The 20961-nt window shown below is 41.0% G+C and overlaps 2 protein-coding genes across 4 annotated transcripts in view; both read left to right on the forward strand.

The window, feature by feature from the left end:
• cica (capicua transcriptional repressor a) overlaps window positions 1-3405 on the forward strand; it is a 46377-nt gene extending 42972 nt beyond the window's left edge. For all 3 annotated transcript variants that reach the window (XM_008289378.1, XM_008289380.1, XM_008289379.1), the window contains exon 22: window positions 141-3405. In XM_008289378.1, coding sequence (XP_008287600.1) covers window positions 141-403 — 263 coding nt within the window. In that variant the 3' untranslated portion in view covers window positions 404-3405. The remainder of the gene's footprint in view (window positions 1-140) is intronic.
• Window positions 3406-4371: 966 nt separating this feature from the next.
• Window positions 4372-20961, forward strand: LOC103362869 (glycogen synthase kinase-3 beta-like). The gene is made up of 11 exons (XM_008289381.1): window positions 4372-4671; window positions 9494-9579; window positions 10428-10529; window positions 12099-12182; window positions 12679-12789; window positions 14200-14330; window positions 14602-14806; window positions 16659-16754; window positions 17687-17873; window positions 18144-18221; window positions 19839-20961. The coding sequence occupies exons 1-11, from the start codon at window positions 4497-4499 to the stop codon at window positions 19898-19900; spliced, it is 1317 nt and encodes a 438-aa protein (XP_008287603.1). The 5' UTR covers window positions 4372-4496; the 3' UTR covers window positions 19901-20961.

Genomic DNA, 20961 nt, shown 5'->3' on the forward strand with positions numbered 1-20961 from the left:
CGTTGTCTGTAAAGCAAACTGCTCAGTGAAAATATGAGTGCCGGCAGTTCATATCAGCTGCAACAGAATCATACAGAATATATATAATTGTTATGCTAACTACTCTGTCTCTTTGTTTTTCACTTCTCTCCTCCTTTCAGCTCAGGCCACAGCTGCCTTCCAGGCGCGCTACTCGGACACTTTCCCTAACAAGGTGTGCCTGCAGCTAAAGATCCGCGAAGTCCGTCAGAAGATCATGCAGACGGCCACGCCTGGAACCCTCGAGCCTGGAGGTCTGGCCGAAGCCAGCTCCGCCCCGCCCCACTGCTCCTCTTTCAATCAATCAACCCGGGAGGACGGAGGGACGGAGCAGCAAGGAGACAAAGGCCGGAGCCCAGAGGAGCCCAAAAGCGAAGGGTCTTAAGCTGGAGAAGATGATGAAGCAGGAAAATCAAGGAAAGAAAAAGAGTGAGAGAGAGGAGTGTGTGAACCAGTACTATGGATCCGTTCTACTGGCACGAAACTCCACCAGACCTGGGCAGAAACATGGAATATGGTCACAAATGTTCAACCTGCTCGAGGCGCACTTGGATCGTCCAATCAGACCTTTTAAAAAAAAAAGCCTCAAAAGTGGTCGAATCACATGCAAGTCACGACGAGTCAAGTGCTTCTTGTAGAATTGTTCTCCCTTTTTATTTTCCAAGAGTACTTTTAGTCAACACTTTTGCCCAGGTCTGCTCTCAGCACATTTGTACAGTAGTTTGTAGTTCGACACACAAACTCTGTGGTACACACTCTCTATCTCTCTGGCACACAAACACCAACCAACCCTGGTGCATATGTAATCTCCAGCATGCACATGATCCCACATACACAAACACACACACACATACACACACTTACCAAATCAGACTGTTACTCTTGGTTGGCAGTCCCCAGGAGCTGCTACCAAGGACCACGACACACAAAGGCACTTTGTCACTTATTGTGCAGATGCAGTTTGCTGTTGCCAGCCAGCCAGCCAGCCCTCAGATGCCATTGACTTGACCTCCTTCTTGCCCTTCCACTCCTCAGCACAGTGGTCGGGACGCAAACACAACCCCAACGACCTCCACTGATATTCCACAGCCCCTCGATGCTGCAAGACAGACAGCACACACACACAAACAGTACATGCACACACACAAACACACACACACAGCGCATGGACACATCTGTGCAGTGTGAGCACTCGTACACAAACACAGTCAACCCTGGTCTGACCAAGCCATCGGCCTGCACAGTTTTTAGTGATTGTAGTGAGACGAGAAACTGAAAGCATGAGATCTCCTGAAAAACAAAACGAAGGCAGGAGTTGGGATGTAGTGTGACCAATCTTTGCACCTTCAGTTATTGCCATTACGAAAGACTGAGTCCTCACTGGCAGGAGCTGATTATATATGTCTGTATGTCTGTTGGGGTCACGTCCCCGAAACCTGTGTGAACAGGCACCGTAATGAGATTATGTAAAGAGACTATTGGTTGTGAGGCTTTGAAGAATCAACGTTAAATTCAACGCTGGCCGGCTCCCAGTAGAGTGCAGAGAAAACCCAGAAGAAGAAGAAGAAGAAGAAGAAACCGGACGATGTTCATCGGATGCAAGGTTCATATTCCAACAATAGGAAGACGTAACAGTAGTGAATAAGGACAACAACAACACGACAAGCTCACCAACCGAGAAGAAACGTAGAATTTTAACCAAACTTCTCTCAATCTCCCCCCGTGGATATGATGTTGCTTTCTCTTGTTATCGTTGCCGTGGAAATAACCAGTTTTACCGTGGCCTGTTTTTCTCTCTCGTGGCTCTATTGTGTTTCTTCTCCAGCATAAAAAAAAAATCACAACAAAAAAAAAAAACTAACTAAAAAACTCTGGACAAAGAAGGGGACAAATATCAATCTGTGCCCCCCTCCTGCCCCCTTCCCCACTTTTAATTGTACCTGGGGTGGTTCTCCTCCCCTCTCCTCCCCCGTCCTCCCCTACGATTTCTCACCAGACACAGAAGTGGGGGAGCAGGGGCGTTTGTCGTTTTGTAAAACGTTGAAATCAGGTGTTTGCACAATTTGTGCGGCCCTCCTTGTCTGGGACCGCCACAAGTTAAATCAGGAAAGTATTGTTTTTAGAGATTGTTTTAGTAGATAAAAATAATAACCATGTTCCGTATGTTATCAACCACCTCTTTCCTCCCCCCTTTGTCCTCCCTGCTTTTCTCCTCCTCCCTTCAACTCTCCTCTCCTCAGTCCTTTCCTCCCTCCTTCAATGCTCTCAAACCCTCAAGTGTTAGAAAGTGCCCTTAAGCACTGGTCCCGGGTCAAGCGCTATGTAGCTCAGGATGGTTCTGGTTAGGGTTAGTTCAGGGAAAGCAGATCCTAGACCAGCCCTGGAGGGCAGTCTCTGGAGCCCTCCCCTCTTCCCTCTCTTCTCGACACTTTATCCTTTCCCATCAAATGGTGCAATAGGACATTTATTTTTTGGAAATGGGTGGGTTATTTTGTTTTTTCGGGGCAAGGCTCTGTGCCATAGATATTAAATCCAGTGCAGTCAGTCAGTGAGAGGAATGAGCTGTTGTGATACTATCTTTAACTATGGTATAAAACAAAACAAAAAAGAATCACACAATTATTGTTATTGTTGAAGAGATAGAGAGTATAACTTACTAAAAGTCAAAGACAATTTTTGAATAGCACTTTTTGGCTCTTTGCTTCTTTGGTGAAGAGTGGGGGTAGTTATTATTATTATGGGTATCTCTTTTATTTCTCTGTATACAGTTGGATGTGTGAAAAAATATATATACCGGTATTTCCATATATGTGCATTTAGGTCTGTGTTTGGGTGTGTGTGTATGTTTTGGCACATGCAGGTAGCGTGTTAACACGACCAACCTCTTGTTCTTTCACCACGCAGCAACATTATCAATAGTATATTTTTCATTGTATTCTATATTCTACTCTAGAGACAGTATTTTTATAGTCACCATGACTATTTTGTCCGCCATCTTGACTGTTATGAAACCCAGTTGATTCAGGATATATATGAAATATATATTCAGGATATACAATATATAAATATATATAGAAATACACACAGGTAATAGAAGACTATCAATTCACATCACTTTGGGGTTAGGGCTGTAAAGTGTCTATCTGCATGCATGTGCAATCACATGCACGCGTGCACGCACCCACACAGACATATGTGCATACACACACATGTATGCGTGTACACTGTATGATTGTGCTTAAAAATAAACTGTCCTTACTTTGGAGAAGGAATTTTAGGATGAGCGAGGTGAGTGTTATCTCATAAGCAGGCATGTTGACCATGTGCAATATTTCTAAACAACAAAAAAAAAAACTAAATATTGAAAATATTAAAGATCTAACACAATGCCGTATGTCCTTGACTTTATTTCACATTCCTGAGTTTTTCTTGAGTGTTTTATAATATTTAAATGGCTGATTTACAAACAGATGTCAAATCATCTTTATTTAAACAACTTGGCCACCTTGACCTGCCAGACAAGTTCCCCAAAGCCCTGGAACATACAGTGTGTACTTCCCCAGCTGGCCTTTATCAAGCATATCAGTGTTAGGAGTGCTTATTGGATTAGAGCAGCCTTTCAGATTCAGGTCATATTGTGTGAAGAGGTGGGTTAAGGTGAGCAGAACCGGTCAAAGAGCTTTCCACACTTTCTGGTAAGCTAAGAATGAGAAACTCCTGCCCACCTGAGTCCCAAATAAGTCGAGTGGCCTTCAGCTGTTGATAATATGAGTATATTGTTTTCCCCAAGCATGACGCATTACTGACTGTATTGAATAACATCAAAAATAACTTTCATTTAATCGAAGTCCAGTTTAAGATTTAAACAATATCAGAAAACTGAACTTTACAAATATTAATTCTAGTATTTATTTTTTTTTAAAGAATGAATTCAATTTGCATTAATATTGTTACATTTAGTGTAGCTGTACAAGCTGCATAAGTCCTATTGAGAAGGTTTCAAAATAAGGTTTCAAAGTTGGTAAATCACTTTAATCTGTTATGTAAAAATATCTGTACTATTGGTGCAAGAAGGTGGGCAGTTTGCCACTAAAAGGGTAAATTCAGTGATTAATGTGGGACTTTTGTCGAGCTACTACAGTGTTTAGAATTTGAATTTTATGGCCGTTTATACTGTGATTTGCTTTTTCTTCGGCCTTCATCCCTGTTAATTCATTTTATATTTGTAGTTGTTTTGATTTATGGAACCTAAAGCGGCAAACCTGAGCAACAGCTGCTTCAAACTCCATCTCCCAGGTGGCATTGCGAGCGGTCTGTTTCTAGGTGTCTAGCAACAGCTATCCGCTCAGACAGCCGGCGGCAACGGGAGCGGTATTTCTCGGTGTGTCTTCCCACGATTATTCGCTGCCGGGTATTCATATTTAATAGTCGCTTTGCTGAAAACGGTGAAAAAACAACCCTGACCCCTGCACAGAGATATGAGCGGCAGCGGGCGGCCCAGGACCAGCTCGTTTGCTGAGCCGCCAGGTGTTCCAGGAGCCGCCGCTGCGTCCACCGGATCAGCCGCTGCCGTGGGGAGCAGCACAGGAAAGTCCGGGGTCCCGCAGGCCTCCGGCAGCAGCTCGTCAGGATGCTCGAACCTTAAGCTTGCCAGTAAGTTCTAATTAGCCGCCAACTCTTAGTCTGAATCTGTGTGTCTAATAAATTGTGTTATTTTCCTTTATCGCATAAATACCTGCCGGTGTTATGTGTCATAATCCAGAGGAAAGTCGTTATTCCTCCGGTGTAGCGGCTAACGAACTAGCTAACGTGCTAACTAGGTAGCATGCTAACGTTAGCCACTTGTTTTGTATGTTACTAGTTCCCTGTCCGGCCGATGGACGTTTTCACCCCGTCTGGCGTCAGACCACCTCACCGGCCATCACTTTAACCCAATGAAACGTAAAACTAATGGAGGAATAAACAGCTTCAGTAGTGTTTAATTAGGAGCAGAGCATCGGGTTGATTTTACTGTGGTCACTGTGAGTGAGCAGTTAAATCCGCTCTGTTGTTCTTTGTGGCCAAGCTACACTCAAATGCCTCAACCTGAGTGCTGCATCGAGGATTCTTTTGTGGGGTTTGTCGCCGAGAGAGCGGCATCAGCTAAGCAGTCTGACTCTCCGGGAGAAGTGTCGGGGCGGAAAGTTGCCTATTCACCAAGGTCACCTGTGGGGCAAAGGCTTAGCAGCAGGTGGCCGACGCCTGGAGGATGCAAGTGATGCACATCCAGCTCAGGAGCTCGGCTGTCTGCTGGGATGCCAAGGAGCGGGCTTCCTGTGTCTGAGGTGGACTTACAGTGTGGCCCTTTATCACTGTGGTGACAGGTGTAAGCAGAGATCTGAGGGTGTTAATCCAAACGTTATCATCCATTAGCAGGCAGCGGTGTCTCTCTTGATATTAGAACCCGAGTGGGAGGTCATCTCCAGTTCAAAGCAGAGTGACCCTTGGTTTCACTCTTTTCCTCTGCAGCAGCAGCAGACCAACACTGCCCCAGGCCCTTCAAGCCCAAACGTTGCCTTTGGCTGTTAAAGATTCTCTATTAAATGATTGATGGACATTTTGTCAGGTTTTTCGGACCTGAAGTTATTTCAGGAGGCAGGATTAACCCATTTAGCCACATGTTGTGGAGAGAGAATGATGTGATTTGGAATTTTGAATTAGAGGTGAAATTAAACTTGGAGCATTAAGGATGTTGTGTTTCCATACCAACAAGGGATCTGTCATTATGAACAACACTGGAAGATATTTTTGATGAAATGTTCAGGGTGTCCAAGATTTTACGGCCAAAAAGAAAGGAAATGGGACTTGCTGCCATAAATGAGAGAATTTTCCCACACTGTAGAATAATTACCACTGCTGCTGTCACAGTGTCCAAGCAGTTGTTCCATTATTCACTGTCTGTGGAGCAGCTCCAGGATTTGTCTCTGGATGACACCATCATCACAGTCTGTCCCTTCAGCGTCGAGCTCAAGGGAAAATGTTCAAATTCACAAATTAAAGTGACTTATAAAAATTATTTTTAAAAACTGCTTAGGTTTTTTTTTTCTTCTTCACCAAAACAGGAACTGTGGTGAATCATGGCTATCTGTTAAACACTGAGGAGGCCTCTCTGATAAAAATCATGTGACACCACCACAGGCATGGTGGTGTCACAAGGCTATTTACATCCACACAGTCACTATATGTAAATTTCATGTAAACGAGCTCACTGTTTACCGAAAGACATGACCAGGATCTGCTAGAAGTCGACATTGTGTTGTTTCTGTTTTTGTGGTGGCCTGCAACTAGTAAGTATTTAATTGTGATTAATACGTGTTTGTCTGGTCGGCATAATGCCAAAAAATAGTGAAAAATGTCAGTCAGTGTTTCACAAAGGCCGAGATGACATCCTCAAATGTCCACAGCCCAAAAATATTCAGTGTACTGTCATATAGGAGTCAAGAAACCAGAAAATATTCAAAGTTAAGAAGGTGTGATCAAAGAATTTACAGTTTTTCTTTCAAAATTACTCAAACTAATTGAATATTTTTCAAAATAGTTTGTGATTAATTTATTGTTGACAACTTATCAATTAATAGTTGCAGCCACATGAGCACAATAACTCTAAAACAATAGATACTCGATAGAAGCCTTGTACTTACACCAGAGGTTCTCCCTATAGAGTAGATGGCCTGGTTAGATTTTGGAAGATCCTGCTGCATTAAACTGCATATTAATAAGGTAAACTTATTCTCTTGAAGCTACTTTGCTTTAAGATGTTGAGTTCATGCAAGTGCAGATTGTTTTATGTGTATGAAGATCAGGAATTACCAGGGAAATCTGCTGGTTAATGCATTGTTCAGAGTACTTTGTGGAAATTCCTATATTTCATTCTGTATTATGGAGGGATACTGGGTGCTACATGCTGTATATTTTAGATATTTATGCTTTATTGTCAAGCTTGCCTTAAAAGTATGTGCAGTTTGCATTTAAAACCGCCAAATAAATAGCTGTGGATGTGACAGAGTATGAAAAATGGCATGCATTTGGAGATTATTTCCTCCTGGAGACTCGAGTTTCCTTCCGTGAATGTCAGGTGAATGACAGGAAGCCGAGTGTGACACGGCGCAGCGCTGATATGAAAACACTGAGCTTGAACCACAAAGCGATGATAAATCAGGAACTCTGACAAATCTACATTATGATACATTATTGACCTCAGGCAAGTTACAAGCCTGTGGAAATTCTTTTTCACTTTGTGAAAAATGAATGGCAGCTGCAGCAAAGGAGCTCGAGCTGTACTCTGATACATCAGCAGGAAAAATGTAAGAGGAGGCGCAGCATAGACAGTTGGCATAAACGTATCCTTTAACCAAGTGTCCTACTTTTAACCTGCAGTCGTGTGTGTGTGTTGTGTGTGTTGTGTGTGTTGTGTGTGTGGTGTGTGTTGTGTGTGTGTTCATTACTGCCCAGAGGATGAACCCAGTCATTCAGGTAGAAACCCAGTGACCCGGTCACTCTGCAGGCTTCACAGTTTCAGCTGTAACAGATATCACCAGCGTGCCGATTGGATAACCAGCACACTTTTGTGCATGCGTACAGTTTACTGTGTGTGGATGTGGATGCACAAGAACACCAGGACTTGCAGTTCTGTCTGTAAGAGGGCCATATCAATAAGTGCATTGTCTTGTTTGGTAAACAAAGCATTAAGTCTGTGGACATGGTCGGGGTGACAGCGATACAACACGACTACAGCGAGATGGCAGAGGGCTGCTCTATTATTTAAACAGCACAGATCAGTTTAGGAAAAATACATTTCCATCAGCAGCATGGAGTAGGTAAAGAAATCCAGAAGTCAGTAACTTTTTGAAGGACTTTAGTTAAAACCAAAGACTTCAGTAAATTTATATTTTATCTCATTTTACAAATTTCTGCTCCACAAGGCCACATGTCTACATTTTATTTTATTTTTCATGTATTTGTCCAACCAAAATGCTTGTTTCGTTGTGGAGTAAACATGACAAGACTTGCAGACACATTTAACGTGAGCACTCATATCTGCAGCAGCACTGCACTAGATCTGATCCAGGGCTTGTAAGAACAGAGCCGTGCCTGGTTAGAGGGTGTTTGCTTCATGATCTGAGACACTTAATTTCCTATGATGAGTAATGACTTTACTTTAACTAAGACTCCTGCTAGACTGTTTAACAAAAAGGCTTTTGAGTGACTCCCCTTTTTCTTGTTTGTCCCAGTTTGGCATTTAAGCCTCGAGGCTCTATTATTCTGTTGTTGGAGTCATTTTTAACTTTAAGTTAGAAAAAACTGCAGGGATCTGATAAAGTAAATAAATAAAGTGGAAGAAATGAGGAGAGAAGACAAGAAAGAGACGTAGGCACTCCTTAGATTAAAATGTCTTTATTATATTGACTCGTCCTCTTTGGAATGTAAAAAAGAACCATGCCTTCTTCTGTTCAAACTTCTTGTTTAACTTAACAAAGAGTCCAAAATCTGTAGATTAATATCAGTTATGACACACAAAAAAAGCAGCAAATAATCAGAGCTGTGAAGCTGAAACTAGTGAATGTCAGGACTTTGGCTTGATCAACAATCAGAGTAGTTGCAGATTAATTTTATCCAGCTTTAATGGTTCACACAGCAGCGTCCTGCTAATCAGACCTCACGCTGTTCCAGTCATTTAAGTGAACCTCAGACATTTTGACCGCACATGGTCTGTTTCATCTGAAATGATGAGTTGATGAAACACAAACCAGGAATTTTATCTTGAAGTCTTATCAAATGCAAAGACACCACAAAATGTTTTATTCTCTCTTTATCAACATGTGAAAGCTTTAATGGCAGCAAAATGTTTCTCCCCCGTCTGAGATAAACAGCAAACCATCAAGATTCTGCAAAGGAATCTACCTGCTGTCTGTGCAGAAGCATTTAATTGAGCAGTGGATGGTATAATAAAATAATCCTTTTATGAAAGGCTGTTATCACTTAAAACAGTTTATCAGGACAAAGAACGTGGCTGGCCTATTTTTGGGTTCATTCCCAGTTTAATTAGTCACAGTGTCTTGAATATGAACTCTGCCTTTCGTGTCTCCTTCCTTGGAGGCTTTTTGTAAAGTTGACAACCATTCACCAGGCTGTCATTAACCTAAATATTCAAACGGCCAGCGGAGAGACGGCCCAGATGTGAAGGCTGGTTGCAGCAAGTGTCCCGGCTTGAATGTCAGGAGTATTGTTTTGGTTACACTGTAGAACAGTTTCGTGTCTTACAGCAGAAGCCAGGGGGATCGTTTTAATCCTTCTTTTGACTTCACAAGTTTTAGCACAGTAAAACCACGAACAGAGACGCAATTCTACTGCGGCAGAGGGAGGTTTTCTGAATCGTAACACTATATTCATTCATCTGTTGACCTCATATAAACCGGTTCTTGTCCTTGTTTCCTAGGAGACAGCGGGAAGGTGACAACAGTCGTGGCCACACCAGGTCAGGGACCCGACCGCCCGCAAGAGGTCTCCTACACTGACATCAAGGTAAGAAAGAAAAAGAGCTCACAGCGTCATCGTAACAAGATCTATAACAAGAACTTTATTACCTCATGTGTGACTGTAACTCAGACTTTAATTACCGCATTGCAGGAAACAACCGCAATAAATTTGGCTGGTATTAATGAAAGTTTTAATAAATACCAGCGGTTCCATAATTATCATAGCAGGACTAATGATTTATGACTTTCAAGACATTCTTTATAGCCTACTTTCATTTTTTTTCCTGAACACGACACAATTGTGTCAGAGCCAGATACCTGTCTGACTTGGAAGATTACTTCATGGCTCTCTGAGTGTGTGGACGCTTATTTTTATCATAATTGTTATCTCAAAGTCAATAGTATTATTACACTGGCTTATCAGACATATTGACACTTATCCAATGGCTGCAGTAGTTGAAGGTTATCAAGGCGATTTCAGGGTTTTATGTTTCATGATGTCAAACGAGTAATGTTTCACACGGTGTAGTAGCCCATTATTCACTGCTGCATTTCATCTATGCCAGCTGGCTGATGTTTCACACTGCAGTCTGACCTTCACTTAAAGAAATACCGTCTCAGAACGAAGACATTTATGCTTTGCGGTGTGTTTTTTGGTTCCATTAAGTGTATTTAGCCCTCAGCTACACGGTGCAGCACTAGTATAAGAACAGATTTAGCACTTTTTTCTGGTGGGAACTGCTGTTAGGAAAAACCCCCCAAAACCAAAAATACAATTCACTTCTGACCTCGCTTCAAACTCACGAGTTGCACCAGTTCAGACACTGAACATGAACATATACAAACAGAAAAGTTGTGACAAAGTCTTCAGTGTCTCGCGGTTCTCTCTTGCAGGTGATTGGCAATGGTTCGTTCGGTGTGGTGTACCAAGCTCGCCTCATCGACAGCCAGGAGATGGTGGCCATTAAGAAGGTTCTGCAGGATAAGAGGTTCAAGGTAAGGCTGTCACTTCAGGGTTTTTTGGCATATTTTTCCACACATTTTGTTATCAGTCGGGACCTTAGCCACTCTTATAAAAGCAGATTCTCAGTAATGAAGACAAATTCAAGAACTAAATAAAATGGCAAACATGCAACAAAAACAAACAACTTAGTCAAATCAAGACAGTGGTTTTATGTAGCACATCTAAGACAACAGCCAAAGTGCCTTCCAATAAAAAGGATTGTGATTGGTGTTAATAAAGTAACCTAACAAGACTAAACATTAAAGTTAAGACTCTCTAGTGTTATTTGTGGTGTGATTTTACCTGAGTAATTTAGGTAACAGGGAATAAACCCTACATAAATTCAATAAAATACTTTTTTACTTGATTATAGTGCTTCTAAGGCTGACACCCTATAATTTTATTAAATCTGTACAATACCCTCATTAATGTAATGATAATGCTAGATACTACAATATTATAAATTACATGTGGCTCGCGCCCTACAGTGGCATTTATTTTAGAAATAGACCTGACTAATTTAGAGCCCTTTTTTAAAATAGTATTTTAAGTGTTTTGGTGTCATGTTATTATACTTTATTTGTGGTGGAAGAAGAGACCTCCAGCAGAACCACTAAAAAAAGAAGGGCAGACGATCCTTTTCAGATGGTGGTCAACATTTGTAAAGTTTCAGTCCTTCTCAATGCTTTTCTTGCTGACTTTGTGTAGTTGATTTCCCAATAGGGACGCTATTAATGGTTCAACCGATAAGGCAGAAGACATGTCTGCCAGGAAATGTGTCTTAGATCAGATTTATTGCAGGGATGTGGTGCCAGGTTGAGCCTCTTACAGTTAGAGAGAGTGGAGTTACAGGTGTGTTCACTGACCGCCCATAAAGGTTGCATAAAACAAGTGCACCTCCCTGCTGTCTAACTGCTAAAGAATGCTAAATTTGTTAAAAAAGAAAAAAGGTGTACAGACGACTTTCCTGTTTAGCTAGCTACCTCAGGAGCAGCAGGACTCTAATTACAAGCTATTAACGACACTCAGACTAAAGTGATGAAGTGTATCAGCGACTATAAATGCGTTTCAGAGGTGGCAGTAAACACAGATTTCCTGCACTGATAAAGTTGCTGCGACTGTGTTTTTGGGCATCTGTTCCAGCTGAGAAGGTGTTTCCAGCAGCTGGATTCATGTTAACTGCAGTGAGCAAGTCGCTTAATCATGTAGATCAGTTATGAGGAATTTTTAATCTAAAAACTACTGTAAAGATTTAGTAAAGTTTCAGGGTATTCGCTGTGGAAGACTGCATCTTGTTTGTTGTGTTTAATGCTTTGGATTTTGTTGAGTCAACTGTTGGAGCAGCAGTTTTAAAGGAAGTAATAATTTTTGGTGTTTATTTAATAATTTATTAACCTTGCGTTGACTTTATCTGTTCTTCAGATTCTAAACTGAGCTGACTTTGTGCAAACTTTAAGTGTCACTTGTTTTCATTAATTTTTACGGTTTATGAGTTAAAAAAAAATAGTTTAAAATTGCATCCCGCATTCTCTCCCACACTTGTGTGTTTCTTGTCTTTGCAGAATCGGGAACTGCAGATCATGAGGAAGCTGGACCACTGCAACATCGTCCGACTACGTTATTTCTTCTACTCCAGTGGCGAGAAGGTACGTGTTCCTGCAAAAGAAATTTAAAATGGTTACAGTACAGCCCGTTTTAACAAAACAAGCAAACTTTGTAGTAAAGCTCATAAAAACCAGGACATTATAGGAAACCAAGCTGTTTTCAGATCATGCAAACTTTGGCTCCCACACTCTTATCTCACAGTACCATAGTTTCAGGATGTTACACCAGTAAAGCAGCGGAAACTGTGCATGAACGTACCACACATAAATTAAGATTCCTCAGATGAAGCAAAAAAAAAACCCCAACCCTTAAAAAGGGAAGTGGCCCGTTTCTTCAAGTGAAAAATATAAAAGCATTTGTAATGTTGCTGAAGTGGCTTATTGGAAACCATATTTGGTTTCTACACTTTTTTTTTTTAAATAAAGAGATTCACCTTCAAAATCAGCACGTACTGAACACATTTGATCTGTTTGTTTGTGGTTGTCTTTAATGATGCGTGTTTTTAATCTGTTCTTCATCTCTGTCCATCCTGTACAGAAAGATGAAGTGTACCTCAACCTGGTGCTGGACTTTGTCCCTGAGACGGTCTACAGGGTTGCCAGACATTTTAACAAGGCCAAGAGCATCATTCCCATCATTTATGTGAAGGTAAGTTTCATCCTTCTCCTGTCAAGATGCTTCTCTGTTGTCCAGATATTACCATGTTTCAAAATTCACCTGAATTTTTACACATTTTTACATTAGACAATATTTAATTTTTAAAAAAATGCTTGCTTCTTTTTAAGCTGCCCTGTAGCAAAAACATGACTGTATATATATGCGTACAGCTATAAAGAACCATATGTTTTTTATTAATAAAGTAGGCCAACTTTATTAATAAAAACCTTTTGTTTGCAGCTCAGCAAAAGTTGTACTTCAGTGATGCTTGTACCCATTCTGCTTTGAAAATAGCACTGCGATTACTAGAGTATTAATTTAGTTTTTTGTTGTTGTTTTTTTTTGTCACAATTGTTTTTTCAGTTTGAATGTTTAAAACTTAAGGGACACTGAATATTCTGGCTTATATTACAAATATCATGGCTTTGACAGGTCTGCTTGCCTTGGGCACATTTATCAGACTACAGTTTGTCCATCATTTGGACTTACAAGTTGCCATGAAGATTCACATTTAGAAACGATTTGACTGGATGTTATTTTCTTTCAAAAACAGATGACAGTTCGCAAAACAGCTGTCATCCATCTGGCTTGTAGCCTACAGATCACTAGGCTAAGCTTTTAGCATCTTATTCCAGCGATTCCCAACCAGGAGTACTTATACCCCACGGGCAGTTTTCGAGGGATACACGGAAAGATTAGTTCAACTAATTTGAAAAATATGAAGTGCCGGTTTGGTTAAAAATAAACCTGCGCTGGATTGAGGCATTTACAGTTTAACCAGTTTGCTAAATGCAGTGAATAAATAGTTGAAGTTGATAGCTAAAAGTAAGAAACCGGTAGCTAAACGTAACGGATTAATGATTAAAATATGACATAGCTAAATATCAAATAAATAGTCAACATAGTTGGTTAGATTAGTTGTAATGCTAAAGTAATAGAATGGTCTTAATAGTAATAGATAAAAGTTAAAATAATTAATACATTTGGGAAAAGTAGGTAAATATTTCACTAAATGTAACAGATGCATAACTGAAATTTCCAAGTCCCTCCTTCTGACAATATTTAAAAGTACAATAAAATAAAAATAACTGATTTAGAACATGATGGGTGACATTGATGAAGCGGTACTGGACCGGCCTATGTGGGTATATCTGCCAAAAAATGTGGGAATCACTATCTTCCACCGTCCATTCTGTCTCTTCACCACTTTAAACACATTTTTTTAAGGTCTTTGTAATAAATTGTTCCTAATGATTACACAAGAGAGCATCTTTACTCTGGCAATTTAAAACCATCCCAAAGCACCTTATTAGTATTATTATATTTTTGAATATTGCTGATTTCTGTTTTTGTTGGTGTGGGACTCTGATGTGGTTTCGTTCTTATGTTGCTGCTCCACAGGTGTACATGTACCAGCTGTTTCGCAGCCTGGCGTACATCCATTCCCAGGGCGTCTGTCACAGAGACATCAAGCCCCAGAACCTGCTCGTCGACCCAGAAACTGCCATCCTGAAGCTGTGTGACTTCGGCAGGTGAGCCGCTGTACAAGAAATCCACACAAGCTAGAACTTTGTTTAACATCTACAAGATCTAATTATACAGAAAAGCACAAGCAAACTCCACATAACAGGCTGAAAGTACTCACCTGGTTTCCTTTGTGTAGGCAGCCCTTTGACTTTGGTAGCTTATACAGTCTATAGTCTCCACAGCTCATATTCTTTATCATAGTTCACACCTTTTACCTTTTTACCCCAGACATTTTTTTGCTCAGTGATTTAATGCGATTTCTCGTGTTTCCCTCAGCGCCAAGCAGCTGGTCCGCGGTGAACCCAACGTCTCGTATATCTGCTCCCGGTATTATCGCGCCCCCGAGCTCATTTTTGGTGCCACGGACTACACGGCAAACATCGACATCTGGTCAGCCGGCTGCGTTCTGGCAGAGCTGCTGCTCGGACAACCCATATTCCCCGGTGACAGCGGGGTGGACCAGCTAGTAGAGATTATCAAGGTGGGTGTGTTCAGCAGGCACCTCTGTGTTGCTGTGTTTATCTTAGAATAACTTGTTTTCAGAAGGGATCCTCAACACAGCAACTCACCCATAACTTTATTGATAAAAACACTGTTGTGATCACAGGCAGTCACACACGTGAATTTAGACGTTTTATTTTTTGTAACAAATTTTTTTATTAATCTTTAAATTGCTAGTGATCTTTAATATACAATAAGGCTGGAGATTATTCACAGCTGTCCTCTCCTCATATTAATGTCGTTTTTAATGTGGCCTCTTTCGTTTGTGTTGCTTCTTGTTGCTGCAGTCGAGTTCACACATTAACCAGAGAATTTGCCGTCAGTTTTTAAATCACAGATTCAGAGGCTACGTCCACACTAATAGTACATTGTTTTAAACTTCTGCTGTGTTTACACCAAGTGTCTGCACTACTCCATGTATAAAGACTTCTAGAACTGAGTTTTTTGGAAACACTGCTGAATCCTGTTTCATTTTAAAAGCTGTGTTTTAGTCTGGACAGGCAGAAACTGAGCTGCCATCCATGCAGCTTGTGGCCTACAACTCAATAGACTTTGTTTTATCATCTTATGCCACTGATTCCCAACCAGGGCTGCTTGTACCTTCTGCAGTTTCCAAGCGGTATGTGTAAAAATGAGCTTAACTAATACAAAAAAAGAAATTAAGTTCTAATTTGGTTAAAAAAATAAATCAGTGCTGCACTGAGGCATGAAAGCCAGATATCGGTGAAATCTAACCAGTTCAGGTAAAATTAGGGAATGGCTAGCTGAAAGTGATGGCTTAATGGTTAAAATATTCAATTCAATTCAATTTTATTTGTATAGCACAGTTTACAATATATGTCATCACATAGCGCTTAACACAGTAAGGTATAGACCTTACAAACTTAAACAGAGAACCCAGCAATCCAAAGTAGCCTTTGGACTTCCGCTGAGCAAGCGGTTGGCAACGGTGGGAAGGAACCAAAACGCCCCTCCCCCAAAGGAGGGGGAAAAAACCTATATGTGGCTGAAAATTGGATAAATGGTCAATACAGATGCCAAGATAAATCGTACTGCTAGTCATGAAAAAAGTTGTTGTTTTTTTTTTTAAAAGCTTGAGGGTTGCGTTTTTGTCCAGACAAAAACTGAGGCTTTTTGAAATGTCTTTGCCTTCTCATTGACTCTAAACTGTACATATGTCGCTCCCTGAATTTGCTGGAAGAAAAACAACAACATCAGCTTGACTCCCAGTAGTCGATACAGTGTGGATAACAAATCACAGGCGTTGCTGACCTTGTTGTGTCTGCTAGCAGCTGTTGTGGAGTAAAGAAAATCTCTGGTCTTATGTTTCACCGTTGCTCTCGTCTCTCTGTGAGCAACCAACCTCCTGCTTCATGCTTACATGCTCAGTGCACGTGAATGGTTCATGTGATGTGGCTTTTCAGGTGTGTTGCTATGTACAGAGATTATTTCTGAAACTGAGCTAAAGTGCTTGACTCTGTTTTAAAATATAAACGTGTCAGCATGGAAACCCGGAAATTGTCTAGTCCACAATTTCTTCAACCAGTGTAAATGTAAGAAAGAGTCTGAATGGATTAACTGCTTATCAGAGTTCAGGGGTCACAGTGAAGCAACATTGCAGGTAAATGGTACCATTGTTCCCCTCCATGTTCAAATATATTTTGACTGTCTCAGCTGTCTTTCTGAATGTGAATGTATGTTGCTCAAAAATTATTTTGTCATCACCAGTCGGTCCATATCACTCACACTGAATTAAAATGAGATGTGGACTTCAGAGTAGTAACTTTGAGAATCCCTGGTTTAAACAACACTCCTCCTGCTTCTGTTTTCAGGTGCTAGGAACACCAACAAGGGAACAAATTCGAGAGATGAATCCCAACTACACAGAATTCAAGTTCCCACAGATCAAAGCGCATCCATGGACCAAGGTAAGCAAACACCTGAGGACACACAGCAGCTTAACAGTCTTCTCCAGATTGGTGGCGTTTGAAACAAGTGAGGAGTGAATCACATAGATTCAGTGTCCTCGAACTGAGAGAGAAAATCTGAGAACAAGGACTACGATTAAACTGCTATTTACTGTGTTTAGTAACTGTTTAGTCTCTAAAATGGCAGGCAACAGTCTCAGAGGTGTTGCCTCAGATTGTTTTGTCTAATTAATAGTCCAAATGATATTGGTGTGCCGTGTTGTAACAAAACAGGAAAGCAGTAAATATTCACACTTCAAAAGCTGCAGGTTGATATTTTTGGAGTTTGCCTCAGAAAGTCAGAAAACAACTTTATTGCTTGTTGCTTTACTATAGTCCTTAGTTTCATAACTTGCCACATATGGCATGAGACAGATTTTGCACATTTTTATGCAAATAAAATTACCATATATAAAAATATGTCCACTGTAGTAATCCACCTGAAAGAATTGGTTCCTTAAGGAAAACCTGCAGCACTCCAGTTTACCAGAACAAAAGAAGAGCGATCCTGTGGATGTGTTGTTGGAGCCACGCAGGCTATTTAAATCTGAGCTCAAGTGTTTTAATGTTCTCCTGAAAGTCGATTAACCCCGACACCTAAAGAGAACGGAAACGGCACACAACCAAGAGAAGTGGCCCTTCAACGTTTACTACAGAGCAGTTGGCTTTCTGCTCCAAAAACTGCATTCTGTAGACGAAGAACGACTTGTAGAAGCGGCTGTAGCTGTGGGTTAAGATTAAATACTGAATGTAAAAGGAACACTCGTGTTTCAGACTAATTTCCAGATGTTAGACACGAGAGAAAACCCTCAGCCGTCATTCATTATATGTGTTTATATATGAGCCTAAACAGTGATATCTGGACTTTTAATGAAACTCTTCCTGCTCCTCAGGTGTTTAAACCTCGCACCCCTCCAGAGGCCATCGCTCTTTGCTCTCGGCTGCTGGAGTACACGCCGGCCTCCCGTCTCTCCCCTCTAGAGGCCTGTTCACATGCCTTCTTCGACGAGCTGCGCCAGCCAAACACGCGACTGCCCAGCGGCCGAGAACTGCCGATGCTCTTCAACTTCAGCACCACAGGTACGTTCAGGCTCACAGGCATCAGTTACAGTTCGCAGCACGCAAGATTTCAGCGCTGCACAAAAAAGAGAGAACACGTTTATCTGTTGTGTGTCGCCATGTTCAGCCACATTAATTACAATCGGATCATCTTTTTGTGTTTGTTTCGGGCCACAACCGTGACCTCTGAGGTGGTGCAGCTAATGCAGCGTACACTGCTCTTTTGTTGAATGACACCCTCCTCCTGTTATGACTCATCCTGAATAAAAACTCCTCTTTTATTCTCTGCAGAGCTGTCAATCCAGCCTCAGCTGAACTCAACCCTCATTCCTCCTCACGCTCGCTCACACACAGCTGCTTCCGCCCACGGTGGGAAACCTTTATTATAATTTTATTGTCACTGTCAACATCATGGTTTTTGTGCTGGCTGGGAAAAAAAAAACTGATGAAGTGTAATTTCAAAAGAAAACATTACAAATACAAGGCCAGATATGGCACATAACAATCTGGAAATAAAAATCTTAAAACTGTCTTTTTCGACCGTGTTAGTGTGCAGCCACTGATGCTATTCTAAATTAGATTTTGTTTAAAGACTCCTCCAGTTAAAATCTAGTTTTTTAAATTTGATACCGTGTGCGTATTGTGTTGTATTATTTGCTGGACGACGCATCATGAGCAAAATATGCAGAGTAGCGAGTATAGTTTAAAACACCCATTCAGACTTCCAGGGCTTCATATGTGACAAACCCAAAGGACGAATCCTGTCAGCTTGGAGTGTCATTGTTCTTTAGAGTAGTTCAGTTAGTCTTTAGGTTCTGGTTCAAACCCGTACGGCTGAATTTCTCCAATATTACAACTGGCCATTGTGCAACAGTGCAGAATAGTCTTGCTGCAAGTGTACTTTTACATTTGCTTGAGCTGCAGCAAGTAGCAGAGGGGAGACTTTAAATTCAGAACCAGTGAATGAGGATGTTAATGATTAATAGTTTGATTGATTGAATATTAACCGATGAGACAGAAGATGAAGGACAAGCATGTCAGACAATGCGTTGTACCTGGTTGCACCACCAGATGGAGCCTCTCACTGTTTAATGCTGCGACCTGAGGAGGCGGTCACAGAGCATTGTGGGGGTTTTAGCTACTAAAGAGCCACAATGACAGAGTCTTCTATGATGGTTAATGGATACCGGCAGCATTTAAGACAAGCTGATGTCTGCTGGGACAGCGCTGTTGTAACCTCAATAAATGTAAATAAGCTTATGTGGCGGTAACAGTCACACGACCAATTTCAAAAATACCCATCAGCACATGGAATGACATCCACCGCACTGAATTCATGTCATCAATTAGTCAGTTATTTGTAATATGGCTGCCCATTATTGGTCAAGAATATTGTCAAAATTTGCATCCGTGGATACACAGTATCACAAGATGCTAAATTTCCATCATTAACCATCATCACACATGTGTGTGACAACTTTAAGTGTTTTTTCTTATGAACTGCATGTACCACATTGCACTGGAGCCTTGAGTTTGCATTTATCATTGCATCGCCAAACATTCCTTCACTAGTGATCCTGCAACTAGCAAAATCCGTAAGTCATTTCACAAAGAATGCTCATTTTTATTACAACCCCCCAAAAAATCAGTTCTACAAGCACAAAAGCTGAAGCTAACACAAGATGGCACCGCTCAACATGAAACAAAATGTATGTGCTAATCAGACGTAACGTATTAGCTCCATAGTCAGTAGTGATAGATTTTAGACTTTAATTTAGCTCAGATTTATTTAAATAGCACCTGTTCACCATCAAGTCATGTCAGAGTGTCATTATAGAGAGAAGCCCAACAAATTCAATGATTCTCTTGGTCACAGTGACAGACTTGTGTGTCATTTTTTATCAGTCATGTCTGTTGTACACTGTCCTGCTATGAAACTTCAATTCGCAGCTCACTGTGCCTCTCTGTCCTCCTTCTCTCCTTCAGATGGTACCGGTTCAGACTCATCTCAACACAGTTCAGTACCAGGATCTCTGAACAGCATCTGAAGCAGCTTCTCACCTGCCTGCCTGCAAGCTTCACCCTCTTCTCAGACACACACACACACACACACACACACACACCTACACACACACACACTCTCTCTCTCTCTCTACACAACTTTCCTCCGTGCTGCTTGCTCTCCTCGTAGATGATCCGTTTCTGTACAGTGAATGCATTGAACAAACATTAGTTCTGTAGCTGCCAGGGTCGAAACTACGGCAGGAGATTGTTACACAAACGCAGAGTCGTCCCGCTGCTGCTCGGGTGGTTTGAGAAGGTTCAATAGTGGGGGCTGGTCCTCTGTAATATAACCTTTTTTAATCAGCATTTCTCCTTTTTTTTTTTCTTCTTTACGTTTCTGTTTATTTATTTGACTAATTGAAAACATCTTGTGATCACACAGAGGGTTTTTTTTGTTTTGTTTTTTTTTGTTCTTGGGTGTTTTTAAACCCCTGTATGTACGGGGTGGACTGCTCACTGCCTGATGATTATAGATTCTGACGCGTGTAGGTCATCAGAATACAGGACTTTGATTTAACTCAGGGTGGGAGAACTGATGTAGGTGGATTTATAAATTCTCCAGCCGCTTTATTTAACAGGTCCAGCCCAGTGTTTCAGTTAAAAATTAAACCTCCAGCTCTCAATAAATTAGTGACAAGTAGAGGAGAATCGCTCATCAGTGCCAGGTTAGCAGTGACAAGTGTTTGTCTTTTAATCAGGTCAATTTTTACAGACTGGAATGGAAATAAGCAGCCAAAAGCTGATCCTACAGAATGTGTCTGATCTTTTTTTTTTTTTTTTTTTTAAATATTACTTGCAGAAATTGAGATCTAGTTTTAGTAACCAAGCAAATAAACTAAAGGCGCTGCTCGATGTAGACGATGACTGATGCAGTTTATTCCAGGACCCATGGTGATAATTTGTATCCGAGGTGACCGATAACCGATATTTAGAACTGTTTGCAGCAAAAAAGTATATTTAAGGTGTTAAAATGTAGAATTACAAATCCTCCAACACAAAGCTTTTGTTTTACGTGTTTGATTAAAAGAGAACTTTTAAACATTTA

Source organism: Stegastes partitus, unplaced genomic scaffold (assembly GCF_000690725.1).
Source record: "Stegastes partitus isolate 25-593 unplaced genomic scaffold, Stegastes_partitus-1.0.2 Scaffold611, whole genome shotgun sequence".
Classification (NCBI taxonomy): domain Eukaryota; kingdom Metazoa; phylum Chordata; class Actinopteri; family Pomacentridae; genus Stegastes; species Stegastes partitus.

What these genes read in the sequence shown, in the direction of transcription:
- LOC103362869 (XM_008289381.1), top strand. Translation starts at nt 4,497, where the DNA reads ATGAGCGGCAGCGGGCGGCCCAGGACCAGCTCGTTTGCTGAGCCGCCA. An exon ending in AAGCTGTGTGACTTCGGCAG is followed by an intron (nt 14,331 to 14,601) that starts GTGAGCCGCTGT and finishes TGTTTCCCTCAG; the next exon opens with CGCCAAGCAGCTGGTCCGCG. An exon ending in CACAGCTGCTTCCGCCCACG is followed by an intron (nt 18,222 to 19,838) that starts GTGGGAAACCTT and finishes TCTCTCCTTCAG; the next exon opens with ATGGTACCGGTTCAGACTCA.